General features: G+C 29.7%; 2 protein-coding genes across 9 annotated transcripts in view; both read left to right on the top strand.

Moving 5' to 3' along the window:
* The window catches only part of LOC107451237 (mutS protein homolog 5), a 55,815-nt gene extending 53,838 nt beyond the window's left edge, over window positions 1-1,977 (top strand). For all 8 annotated transcript variants that reach the window (XM_043043077.2, XM_043043076.2, XM_043043072.2 and 5 more), the window contains 2 exons: window positions 485-558; window positions 1,635-1,977. In XM_043043077.2, the coding sequence (XP_042899011.1) occupies window positions 485-558; window positions 1,635-1,794 (234 nt within the window). In that variant the 3' untranslated portion in view covers window positions 1,795-1,977. The remainder of the gene's footprint in view (window positions 1-484; window positions 559-1,634) is intronic.
* Window positions 1,978-6,876: 4,899 nt separating this feature from the next.
* LOC107451245 (sodium-coupled neutral amino acid transporter 9 homolog) overlaps window positions 6,877-13,946 on the top strand; it is a 24,748-nt gene continuing 17,678 nt past the window's right edge. Inside the window, exons 1-4 of the mRNA XM_016067284.3 lie at window positions 6,877-7,101; window positions 8,317-8,443; window positions 9,429-9,520; window positions 12,326-12,389. Of these exons, the coding sequence (XP_015922770.1) occupies window positions 6,998-7,101; window positions 8,317-8,443; window positions 9,429-9,520; window positions 12,326-12,389 (387 nt within the window). The 5' untranslated portion in view covers window positions 6,877-6,997. The remainder of the gene's footprint in view (window positions 7,102-8,316; window positions 8,444-9,428; window positions 9,521-12,325; window positions 12,390-13,946) is intronic.

Raw genomic sequence — 13,946 nt, 5'->3', positions numbered from 1 at the left:
TGGGATGTCTAGATTTTTTAATATTGGTCTTAGAATGACTTTTAATATTGGGCAATAACAATTCTATATAGGACCGATATTGGTTGAAAAGTGTCTGTAAAATATAGGGTGAAATGAACTGTTCGATATCGGCTGAATAATGGATATTAAATATTGGGTTAATCTAACAATTCTATGCAAGTTCAATATCGTCTCTTTTTACTCTTGTAGTCTTATATTTAAATTAAGAATTACTTCCAATTAAGAAATTCTAATAGATCTTTACTTCTAGTTTTAATAAAATGAATATTTTTTATCGTAGGATTATTTTTTATTATGAGATTATGATACCATTAGTTTTAAACTCTACATTAAAATAGGCATATTTAAGTGTGAGAGAAAGCATTGCATTTATCTTTAGTATGTTATATTGTAAATATGTATTTTTTTCAAAACAAAACTTTTTTTCCTAACTTATACCCTATTTGTATTTTTCTTCATCTAGATTCTAGAGGCTTTTACAGCTCAAGAACCAATATCTCCACACGAAACACATCCTGTTCACGATAAACTCAAAAGGTCTGTTTATGCTTGAAAAATTTTTAAAATATTTTTATCAGTTTAACTACGACGTGAACTCAGAGAAAACTTCAGTAGACTCTCTCTAAATGGATTTGAAGCAACTTCGAGTAGAGTTGTATAATTTCTCTTGCCATGTACTGCTTCCTCATTAAGTGGACTAGTTTTTGTCTCATAAAAGCAATTGAGTTTGATGCTTACAGTAATTCTTGTTCCTTTATCTTTAAATATACATATATAACCATTATACTGCATGCTCTTTCAGTGAAACTTTTTTTCCCTATGAAAATGTCTAGATCTTGCAATAAAAGAAAAAAAGGAAGGAGAATGTTCCATTCCTTCAAAAAATTTCTTTGTAAATTAAAAAGAAAAGAAAAATTAAGCTCTTTCTATTTTTTTTCCTTCCTAATTTTATTGAGGGAAAAATTAACACATTATAACATTGTCTGAATTTGCAGTTTAATTTTTCCCTTGTGTTTAATCTTCTTACATTTATTTTTTAACAGTCAATTAAATTGTATTAATTTCTCTAAATTATCTTAACTAATCTGAAATAGTAGTATTTTCCAAAGATTGAACTTGATTGTGTTTTGCTCTATCTTTGGTTTTATAGAATATTTGAGTAGAATAAAACAAAATCAGATTAAGATAATTCCTGAATATACCTTATGTTGTGTTCTAACAAGCAAAAATATATTAGTTTTAGTAACTATTTAACAAGTTTATTACAAGTCAATAACATATCTTTTTTTACAGACTCAGAAAAGAAAAATATCTATGTTAACAGTATTTCCTAACTTATAATCAGTTGCAGGCAAAGTGGAATAAAAATTATTTATGATTAAAAATTTTGAATTTATGTTTGATATTTTTCAGAAATAACTTTTAAATTAAAATTTTAACTACAAAAGAAACTTGTATTAAAAATTTTACTATCATTCCCTTTCTTCCTCAAATTTTTCTTTCAAGGGTCATTGTCACATTCAATTTTATAATTAACGTGTTCCATACATTTATATGCGTTAAATTGGCAAAAAACTATGACTCTTATTTTATATTTTCTTTTATTTCTGCAGGTATTTTTCAGTCATTAATGAATTTCTGGATCTTGATATTGAAACAAATGATGTGCAAAGGTTTTTGCAATTTGTTAAAGAAATGGCTCAGATCTCTCAGTCACCCACTACCAGTAGTGCATTAAGCTCAAAACCCAGAGGAGACGCCTATTCATCTTAACTTTGAGACGAAAAATTTTGAAGTTTTGAGTCTAAATTCCTGTGGCTACAGACTCACTTTTTATAATTATCACCTAGTTCATTAATTTTGTTAAAAATTTTGTGTTATAAAAAAGTAGTTGTAGTTATTGTGCAATAGATATGTTTGTAATAATTTTCATACATAAAGTTAATTGTAACGGTTTGTATTTGTCATTTTTTAACTTTAAGTTAATGTTGTTTACCTTTCGAATAAAAAAAAAAATAGATAAGAGCCTTGTATTCTCATCTTCCAGATTTTACGCATGGCGACTTTCTAATAATTTCACAAGTATTAAATTTGTTTTTGGGGAGGACAGGAGGAAATTACAGAATGAATGAAAACAATTAAATATTGTTATAATAATTCTCTTAAAGAAAGCACATAAGAATACCTAAAAGATTTTCTCCTGTCTAAAAAAATTTAATTTTTATTTCTTCACTCTTTAAATGGTTTTTTTTATAACCGTCATTGAACAGCCGACCCAATTGATTGAGGGTTTACGACTACCGATGTTTATCCCTTAGCCTTTTAATTTTGAATCCAATCCAGAAGACAAGGGAACTCCTGGTTCAAGTATTGGGAGAAATTTGCCATCGTAGAGGACTTATTGATTTGACTTTCCCCTCAGCAGAGGATCAAAATTGTGATGGCATGTCTTCGGATCATCCTCAGGGATGTTTCCCAGACCGTCGCCAATAGCCCACTGTGCTGCTCTAGTACGACGTAAATTAACAACAACAATATTGATTTGACTTGCCTATATTACATAGAGGAAAACCTCTCGTGGTTAGGCTGACGGCAAGAGGGCTCTAACTCGTGATCCGTCTACCACTGAGAATATTTTACAGCGGCCAGGTGCGGAATTTGAATCGACCAGCCATTGCTGGGATTCAAACCCGATTTACCTCAGTGGGAGGGGAGCGCTCTGTCCTCTGAGCCATCCTGGCTCTTTTTAAATGGTTGATAAAAATTTTCTTTATTTGTCTGAAATCTAAGAATTAAAAAAAAAAAAATTTTGTGAAATTAGTTTATACTTCGTCTCTTTTGGTATGACACCCTTGTTATGCATAAAGATTACTACTTTGAAGTCAAATTATTTGAACTGATATTGAGGACAAAAAAAAAATCCTTTTGATTGCAATCGAGGCCGACTCTTATTTTTCCATTTGTTTCAAATTTATTGAATATTATAAATGCAAGAATGTATATTTAAGTCGAAAGATGTTGGAAAATGGGTGTAAGACTAAGGTGAAAAATGAAAGGAAATTTTTAGCCAATCTACATGTTTTGTATTTTAACTGCGTAATTTAATAATCAATTTTTTAATTTCGTCATAAATTTTTTTATTGATACAAAAATAACTATCAGTTTAACATTTCTGAAAAATAAAACTAAGATAATCAATTTTTACCCCCCCCCCCCNTTTTCCCCCCCCCCCCCCCCCAGAATGATTTTCTGGGTGAGCCACTGAGCGCAACCACCACTGATTTGCACTTCATGAATATATTATTGACGATCGAGATGGGCTGCAGGTGTCGTAGAGCAGAACTCTACCTTCGCATTCTTTCCCCATTAGCGTGTGGGGAGTTCTAGAGGAAGGAAGTACGTTAGTTTCTTTCTTGATTTTCATATAGAATAAAATCTTTTAAGTTGGAAAACTATATGGAACTGAAAACTGCATTAAACATAATTCTAAAGAAAAGCATCATGGAAATTTAAAAAAATATTTTATTAAATAAAAAGGAAAATGTTGTACATTCCTATACAACAGAAAAGAGGAAGGGAGAAGGGCCTGTAAGAGACTGGCCACTAGATGGCACACTAACTTTCTTTTAGGTTTCTGTTTGTTTCCAAAGAGAGTGGAGTCGAGATTATAAAAATGATGATGGCGGTATTTTGATAAATGTCTTGGTTAAATTTTTTTTGTTATGTGTCGTTATTTATGTCTGTTTTGTGCATCTCTAACTTGTGAATAAATAATTTAAGATGCAAGCTACTAGTCTTTTCTGTGAAAGTTTAAAAGTCTTTACAGACTAAAAATAAATTGGTGGCAGCGGTGGGATGAACAAATAGACAGTGCCTTCTTAATGAAACAACTTAGGGGTAAGTACTTTTTCTATCTGAAAAGTGCCTTAGTATTTTAAAACTCAATTTTTGTATTAAAATCTGGGTAATTTAAATACTGTCATATAAATCTAAATTCACATTTNCTTGATGGACACAAAAAATTTCTTATACAAACTGATCATAATCCCTTAGTGTGGCTGGAAAAAAACACTGGAACAAATCCTAGACTTTTAAGATGGGCGTTAATTCTGCAATCATTTAGTTATGAGATTGTACATCGTAAGGGAAAACAACATCAGAATGCTGATAGTTTGAGTCGAATCCCTTAAAATCAATACCATCATATACCATCATAAAATATCCCAGATATAATGAAAAAAAAAAATTTCTTTGTCGTTCTTAAATTTCCAGTATTTGTATAAATGTTTCAATATTTTGTATATTATGTGCGTTTAAATTTTTTCCTGATCTAGAATAGTAGGGATAGGTAAAGTGCTTTGCAAAAATTTTAAGGTGCTAATTTTTCAGATAGAACTGGTACTGTATTTATTTTGCAATACTGCAATTGTTTATTTTTCAATACTGTAATTGTTTATTTTTCATAACTATATTTGTTTATATTTCAATACTATATTTGTTTATTTTTCAATCAAAGAACTTATCTTAGGAAAAATATAAACTTTTCCCTTCGAGAAAAGTTTTTTTCATGAGGGGAGGAAGACTGTAAGAAACTGGCCACTAGATGGCACACTAACTTTCTTTTAGGTTTCTGTTTGTTTCCAAAGAGAGTGGAGTCGAGATTATAAAAATGATGATGGCGGTATTTTGATAAATGTCTTGGTTAAATTTTTTTTGTTATGTGTCGTTATTTATGTCTATTTTGTGCATCTCTAACTTGTGAATAAATAATTTAAGATGCAAGCTACTAGTCTTTTCTGTGAAAGTTTAAAAGTCTTTACAGGCCAAAGGTATGAAACCGGTCTCTCCCCAGATGGTGTATTCGAGCACTGCGATCGCCAACTGTAAGATCAGCAAAATGGACTTATTGAGTACGATTTCACCTATCCGTTTAAAAAATAATGTACTTCTTCTGTGTATTATTTTTTTAAATCATGAAAAGGTGATACCCTAGCCAAGTTACGCTTGAAGCATTGAAGTCTTAAATTCGGAGCAATGCTCCCAAAAGCTGCTGTGGACAAAGGGAAATCGTGAAATGGTGCGTCCGTTTAGGCTGAGCAATTACCCATCGATTTCCGCTCTTAATCTATGTGTCATTTTAGAAGCCTCAAAGCAGCGAATTCATGTATGATTTCCACCCCTCTGATTTGCGCTTAAAACACTAATGGCATAATTTCAGTGCAATGCTACAGAAAGCAGCAGGAGCCAAAGTGGAACTGCAAAATTGTCTGGCCTCCACTGGTGACTAGTTAGATTGAAAGACTTTTTATTTGAATCATAAATCAATGATTGGGGAAATCTTTAAGCCTTGCTAATGAAGGAAAAATACCTTTCAGTGTAAACAATTATATCCTACAGCTTATATGCGAGAATTGAATAGTGATGCAGTATTTCAATTGTATCTATTTCATGATTGAACGATGGAATATTTCCGTATTGTGATTTGTCGCGCCAACTACAGTCACCATGGGCCAAATAGATTTTAAACTTGCAATTTAAAAAAAAAAAAAAAAAAAACATATAGAGGGGTGGCCTTTAGTTATACCCTTCAAGAAGGTTCTGTGTTTGTTTATTTCCTTGAGGGCCATTGCCCTTGAGAAACAAAAATCGTCAAGACTAATTGATTATTTCGGTGGATATCACAATACGGAAAAATTTCTTTGTACTATACTAATCGGGGGTAAGATGCACTAAGCAAGCTTTTATTTCTCTTGAGGGTCATTTTCATTGCATGTTAAAAATGCGTGGAGGGGAACAGGAACCTGACTGGCAAGTTTTTTGATAATAAATATATGTTGTAGTATATTCTCGTCGATCTTCAGAACGGGTTATCGGCGACGGTCTGGGAAACATACCTGATGGTGACATACTATCACCATCCGAAGACATACTATCACAATTTCGATTCTCATCTGAAGGGATGGCTCTTCCACCTCAGTAACCCGATGACCTGCACGTGAAGTCGATCACTTTACAGTAGAATTTTTAATGAAGGTCCATACCGTTCACCCTCGGTTTTTCCGCAGGTTGATCTAAGTGGCTGATCACCCACTGGCTCACTGATTGCTGCTAACTATGCTTGACTTCATGGATCTACAGGGAATCATATATTTTTGATTAGACTTCAGTGGGATCACTAGTAAATATGTTTCATCAATAAGGTTTTCATTCATGTGCAAATTTTTTGTTCATAATAAAAACTACCCCTAAATTTTTATGACGTCATTTACAATTAACTGATTTAAGTAAATTTGTTTTAACTGTAACTTTAAAATTGACCAAACTCGTTTCATTTCACAACATAAATATTTATAAAAAACAAGTTGAGGAGTGAAGTGCGATGTCGATTGGGAAGAGATTTGAATTTGCTTATTAGTTATCTTAATAATAAAATATAATATGAAATAAATCAATGATGGAGCCTGATGCTAGCACTCCTTTACTAAGCACTGACGAATTTGCTAATGAAGNCTGCGGTCAGTGTGCGGGTGGGTGACCACATGAATCAGTCTGCGTAGGGACCGAGGGTGTGCGGTATTGGTCCTCGTTAAACTGTGCTACCGTAAAGTGCTCGACTTCGCGCGCAGGTCGTCGGGCTACCGAAGCGGGGGTGCCATCTCCTCTGCAGAGGATCAAAATTGTGATGGCATGTCATCCTCCGGAATGTTTCCCAGACCGTCGCCAATAGGCCATTGTGCAGCTTTAGTGCAACGTAAATTAACAACAACAACCTAAATTTTCATGACGTCATTTACAATTGACTGATTTAAGTAAATTTGTTTTAACTGTAACTTTAAAATTGACCAAACTCGTTTCATTTCACAATATAAATATTTATAAAAAACAACTTGAGGAGTGAAGTGCGATGTCGATTGGGAAGAGATTTGAATTTGCTTATTAGTTATCTTAATAATAAAATATAATATGAAATAAATCAATGATGGAACCTGATGCTAGCACTCCTTTACTAAGCACTGACGAATTTGCTAATGAAGCTAGCGATTGTGAATCTGACACTTCAAGCAGAGCTCGTCGTGCTAGGTACTTTTTCTACCTTAAATTGCCGATAATTCTCTTTTTGTTTAACTCTGGATGAAATAATGTATTGGCAGAAAACTGACAATAAACCGTACCTATATTCTAATAAATTATTGCAAAAAAGTATTAATTTTACTAAAATGATTTAATGAGTTATTATTTGTTGATCTTTCATTAATGATAAAATCTGTGGTATGGGCACACATTTTGTTTCATATTTGATTAAATTATTATAAATATGACCACTGCATAGAAAAATTTTGCAAAGATTTTAGGGTGGACACTGTTACAGAAATCTTCTTGTAAAATGTATTTATAAAAGAGAAGTAAATATTATTAACACTTTAGATATTCATTCATTGACAAAGCTGTTGAAAGCCTATTTCTACAGTACCTATATAAAATTTTTTTGGGTAATTATATGAGGTTTCTTTATTAACATATTGGGTACCTATTGCCACAATCCGAATAATACCTATTACCATATTCAATAACGCATCACCAAAGGCAATTATTTTTCAATAATGTTCATCAATGCATAAAAACAATGTGAGATTCTGGTTTATACCGGTAGAAATAATAAACAATCAAATACTACAATGTTGCAATTATTGATGGTAACGTTATTCATCGAATGTGAAAATATTGTTATTATTCATAACTATAATTTTAAGATCATCTTAAAGCAATAATGTCGTAAATATTATGCGCGATAATAATTATCGAATACAATACTGTGAGTGAAGATAAATTTTATTTAAGTAACAAAAATATTGACCTATGTTAATATAAAATAAACTAGATTAGAAAAGTATGTTAGATTGTTAAAAATTGATTATTTTGCCAACGCAGTAGGAAATTAAAATTTGACATTTATTGCTTATGGGGATCTATGTTAGTTTTGGAAACAACTATAAAAGCTTCCTATATGGTCCCTATATCTGATCAATTATAAATATTGTTGAGTATGATTTATAACTACCATCTCAATGTATTTATTAAAAAAATGCCCCATGATTGAAAATAATTGTAATATTATCCTACAATAATTTTTGTATATGATGCATAGTGTTAAGTAAATGTTTTAGTAACAAAATAATGAAAATATATTTTGTTCACTTATCGTATTAAGTTTAAAAAAAAAAAAATTGATTGTCTCTTTAAATTACTTCTGTTTATACAGGAAAAAAATTCAATTTAATTGTTTTATTTATTTAGATTACCATTTCATTATCCTCAAGTACATAAGAAACGTGTACGTCGAGAAGCTGGCTCAGTTAGCATTGCAACTTATCAACGTTATCGATATTATACTAAATTAGCAGATCCATCCATCGACACATTAGTAAGTTTCATAAAATTTTTTTATTAATTTAAATTGTTTTTTTTATTATTTATTTAATTTTGTAGCTAATTTCTGTTACATTCAGGAATTACGTTTGTAATGGTATTCTTTCGTTACTTATTCCATTAGTTTATAAGGTTCCATAAGCCAATTGGTATAATTGTCAGAGAGCTGACCTCATGTCAGAAAGGTCCCAGGTTCGAAGAAGGCATGGGATATTCTTTCTGTCTCTTCTCTGTGATATTTGTTCTTCTTAATGAGGGAGCAACGATAGCCCACCGAATTTGGTGCCCCTGAAGAAGTGGCCTACAAATATGCTCTTTTGATACCCAAATGATGAATTTTTGGTAACCATTTTATACTATTTTATTTGTGTGTATTTCAAAAAGTAATTTTCACTCATTATCAAAGAAAAAAAAAGGAAAAATTTGTCGTTTATAAATAATAATTAAAGGCATGCTAAGAGACAATCCCTGTGCATAAATTTTTTTTCTCAAAAAAAAAAAAAGTCAACTAAAAAAATAATTTTTGATAAATACGCTTAAAAGATTTTTCTATAATTAGTACTGAAAATTATTAGAAAATGAGCATTTGAAAGCACTTTTTTTATTAAAAAAAAGAAAACTTTAAATGTTCATTTCCTCAAGATTTTCATTTTAAATTATAGAAAACAGCTTTCTTTATCAATTAATCATTTTTCGCTTGTTTACTTTTTCGAAAAAAAAAATATTCACAGAAATTGCCTTTTAGAATGCCTTCAATTATTTTTATAAACTACAAATTTTTCTTATTTTGATAATGAGAGAGAATTATTATACTCACACACATAAAATAGTATGAGAGGATAATTTAAAAATTTTTGAATACAAAATTCAGTTATTACGTAATACATTACAAATTTTGATAAATATTTACGATAGTAATTGATTGCCCTGTATTGTAACATCATCATTATAGTAGAACTGTTTAATTCAATGTTTTCTAGAGTATTCCTGATCATGTGGTGCCATCAAACTTCTTTTTTCCATTTGCACTTCTCATCAAACCCACCGGAAAACAAGGTAGTCTCATTACAATGTAAGTAATCCAAGATTTATTCTTTATTTATTGATAGATAACAGCGCATGAAAGGGAATGAGACTTAAATATTGATGTAAAATTAATGATAAATACTGGTGCAATTGTTGAGAATTTCCAAATTCTATTACTTTTATTTATTTATTTATTTTATTATTACTGTCAAACCCCGCTATAGTGAACCTTCAAGGGACTGAAATTTCTGTTCACTATAACCGGGAGTTCACTATATCCGTTACGCAGGCAATTTCACTAATGGTTCCCAAACTCCTCCCTTTTATTACATTATATTCATATAAATGACTGAAAAATATTATGTAGTAGCAAAAAATGTGTTATTTTTCATCACTCTTCGTCTTGCGTACAAATAAAAATTAGTAATCTTTAGCTGATGAGCAATCCTCAACATCAGATATGGAAACACTTCCCGACTCTCAGATAATTTTTCCTGAATTTCTGTTATTCCGCTTTTTAAACCTGTCTAACCTGCCATTCGAGCACATAAAAGTAGTTTCTATAGATGGTTTTAAAAATCGGTATATGTATTTATTTTGAAGTAGAAATTTCAAAATTATTACAAAGAAAATGGGGGGGGGGAATCAGTCGAAGACAGAAAAAAGTTCATTATATCCAACTTCCTCACTTTTTTGGTTCACTATATCCACTAAAAATAACATTATACGTGTATAGCAAGGCACAAGACCGAGCATTTCGTTCACTATATCCGGGAGTTCACTATAAGCCGTGTTCACTATAGCGGGGTTTGACTGTATTATTATTTATTTTTTTTATGTTTACCATTAACAGAAATATCGTTATTCAGTAAATGGTGATAAATTGTTGCAAATAGTGTTTCAATCGTTTTATTTTTCACTGAATATTTTATTTACTAAAATTTATGATAAACTGTTAATATGAATAATTTCTTAAAAATTTTGTGTACTTATTGCATATTTCTTCACAAAATATAAGTCTATGTTAACTGCATTACTATTTTAATCTAAAAATTAAAGTAAGACAATTTATCATTTTCTCATAAACTTTAGCAATCTATAATAGCATAATTTAGTCTGTCTGATCGAATGTCTATATATTTTATGTAAGTCATTTTAAGATTTTTGCTAAATTTTCAACCTAAAAAAATAAAAATTAATTTTCTTTATTATTCATTTCTTATTACTAATTCTTTGTTTAAAAAATTATATATATAATTTATTTTATGTTTAAAAACATGATATTTTAATTTTTTATTGAGGGTTGTCATGATTTAAATAACTTATTTTTTATTTCCTTTATTTGTTGTATTTATTTATTTTGCATTAATATTGATTTTTACCAACCTTGTTTTTATAGAGTCAGGTGGGGATGAAGTAGATGCATGGGGGGAATATGGGCATATGTTAAAAAAGATCTAGTTTCTCCTTTTAAATTGAGGTAATTCGTTTAATATTTTTAGAGCCTAGGATTGGGGCAAGCAATTTTATTTTAGTTTTAGAAACTGATTAAAAAGTTCAATGTTTACAAACTATCTGATCACTTTTTGCCGAGGAAATTTTTTCCAATATCATTAAAAACCGACAAAACTATTAATTTTAGTTAAAACTGGTAGATTATTTAAAGGGAAGAAATTACCAAAATAATGTAATGGTACAACTTAGCAAGCATATTTAAATATATAGATGAGTTTTCACACAAGTTTTTGCCTTCATATGGCAGTTAATTCATGGAAAACAAAGCAATTTCCTTAATAACTAAATTTAATAAAAATAGATGTCTTCTATAAATAGCAAAAACACTTTAAATTACCAAAAATAAGCAATAATTGTTTCACTCTATACTATATTTCAGGTAAATGAAAAACTATAAAACTTTTCTTGTTATTTGATGAAATTGTGTAGTGCTCAGTAACATATACTGCATTGAAGTGAAACCTAATTTTTACAGCCGTGAACATTTAACTCTTTAATCTAAAATGAAGGAGAAAAAAAATTTTTTTTAAGCACTTATTCTTTTAAATCTAATCAAGATATATTTATTTAAGAGCATTTTTATTTCTAAAACAATATTATGTTTTTTGATGAAATATGTACTAATTTTAAAACTGAGTCCATTTTACCCCACTCTGTTGTAAAATTGGTATATCAAAACACATTATTTTGAATGCATTATTGTACAAAAACAAACAAACAAAATTAATAAGTTATGCTTCATATTTATTCTACATGAATCCAATGTTACTGTGAATGACCAAAATCAAGAGAATGTCGACTTTCCTCAATGAATGTCAACAATCACGTAGTATCGTTGGTGAATGTCCGAAATATTTGTTATATCCGATGATTTTATATTAATTTATTCGTTGATTTAATCATTATATTTATTTGATATTTTAATATCTGCTGAGGATAGATTAGGAGAAACATTAGTGTAGGGTATACCAGGCAGATATATACGGGGCAGTGGCATTTAACTGGACCAAGTATATATTTCTCTCATTTATCAAAGCAACTATGTGATTGTCAACATTCACCAGTGGAAGTCAACAACCTCAAATTTCGGTCATTCACAGTAACATTTATAAAATGCTTCAAAACTTTTGATAAAATAAATTTAATAGTTTGATTTTAAAGCCTTCTTTTAAAAAAGCTCGATAGATAAATACCCACTCCACCTCGCCTGACCCTATCATTTGAACTTAAATATTGATTAAGATAAGACTAGATGTCATTGTCTTAGCATATTTGCATAGTATTGTAATATTAAAGTATTTCAGCTTTGTTCTGATAATATTGTTTTATGCTACAGATTTTCAATTTGGAATACAATGATGGGATCTTCTTTATTAAGCATGCCTTGGGCTATTCAACAGGTGATTTCCTTATTTTTTGTAACTATTTATCTCTTCCATTTTCATAGAAATTTAAACACCTGAATGCTTTTCATTCCACCTACTTTGATAATCTGTACAAAGACACTTATATCTGATGCTGAGTAAGTTCTGAGATAAAAATACATTTTTTTTTTTTAAAGAATTATCCAATCTGTTGCCCTAAATTTCTGGTTTCATGTTTGTGATAACAATTTTAGATAAATTGTTCAGATCAGATAAAGTGTTGATTATCCTTGACATCTTTATCTTGTTTAAAGTTTTGGTTTGTTATCTTACTTGTTATCTGTTATTTTTGTTCTAGACATTTTTGGTGATGTAATTTTAAATCACTCATTTTATTACTTCAGAGGAAAGATATTTGTTTCTGGGAAATAAAATATACAGTAACTTTTGATTATTAATTCTTTCTTCTTTTTTCTTCTTTTAATAAAAAAAAGGGATTTTTTTTAAAATTTTTTTTTTTTACATCTTTTATTAAATTAACCTCCAATTTTTGCTACTCAAGACAAAATTGTACTTAATTTTCTCTTCAAAGCTTTTTTTCTTTCTATTTGACTACACAGTTCAATTACCTTTTTTGAAATAATATTTTTTGAACAAATATTATTTGAACAAATTTTGTCTGCAATTTTTAACTGAATGAAATATTTAAAATATATAAATATTAAATACTCAAAAAAATTTTAAGCAACTATGTATAGTATGATTAGAAACTAAATTTTATTTTAAACATTTCCTTAAGTAGTTTTGTTGTTAAAAAATAATTTTATAAGTGCTTTTAGTAGTAATTTTAATGAAAGTAGTCTTTTAAAATATGTGCTTATTTTAGTACTTTTACAATAATTTGATGAAATCAGCTTATGTCCACATATATATAATATTCTATACTACTGAAAAAGAATAAGTAGAAACTTTTCATTGTATTTCTTGCTTGTTTGTGAGCAATTTTCTACTTAGATTATTTCTTCCAAGATCTTTATTATGAGGAGGTAATTATGCAAAATAAGCAAAAGTACACATTTATGTGCTAGCTAATTTCAAATAAGTGCTATTATTTTTAAACTATGTACCATTTTAAATAGAGACCTATAATCATAAAAAACTTCTCAAGTTTGTTGGATTTACAATTTTTTCAACAGAGACAACAGTGCAATTGGTATGTGACAAAGAATATAAACCTGCTATTTTTCTTATGCAACCAGGTTTCTTATGTAATGCAAGCATTGAATAAATAAATAAAATTGAAAACCTTTTAAACATCCATTTTTAGTATAATTTCAGTGTCAACAGCACAAAAATAAATTGTAAAGTTCTTCCTTCATTTTTTTTTACTACTACACTGTATTAAATATTTTCTAGATTACAGTGTCTTGCCTAATTAGAATGAAATGCCATATATATATATAACTAACTAACTCAGTGGCGCGACAGCCCATTAAGAGGGCCAAGGCCGACTGTGCCCATCTCAGTTTTCTTGACCTTGGGCTCTGGGGTGCAGGAGCATATGTTCCGGTATAGTTTTTTTTAAGTAGCGGA

This window comes from Parasteatoda tepidariorum, chromosome 10 (genome assembly GCF_043381705.1).
Source record: "Parasteatoda tepidariorum isolate YZ-2023 chromosome 10, CAS_Ptep_4.0, whole genome shotgun sequence".
In the NCBI taxonomy this organism is placed as follows: Eukaryota; Metazoa; Arthropoda; class Arachnida; order Araneae; family Theridiidae; genus Parasteatoda; species Parasteatoda tepidariorum.
The sequence above is the reverse complement of the archived record's forward strand: the minus strand, read 5'-3'. Positions and strand labels throughout refer to the sequence as shown.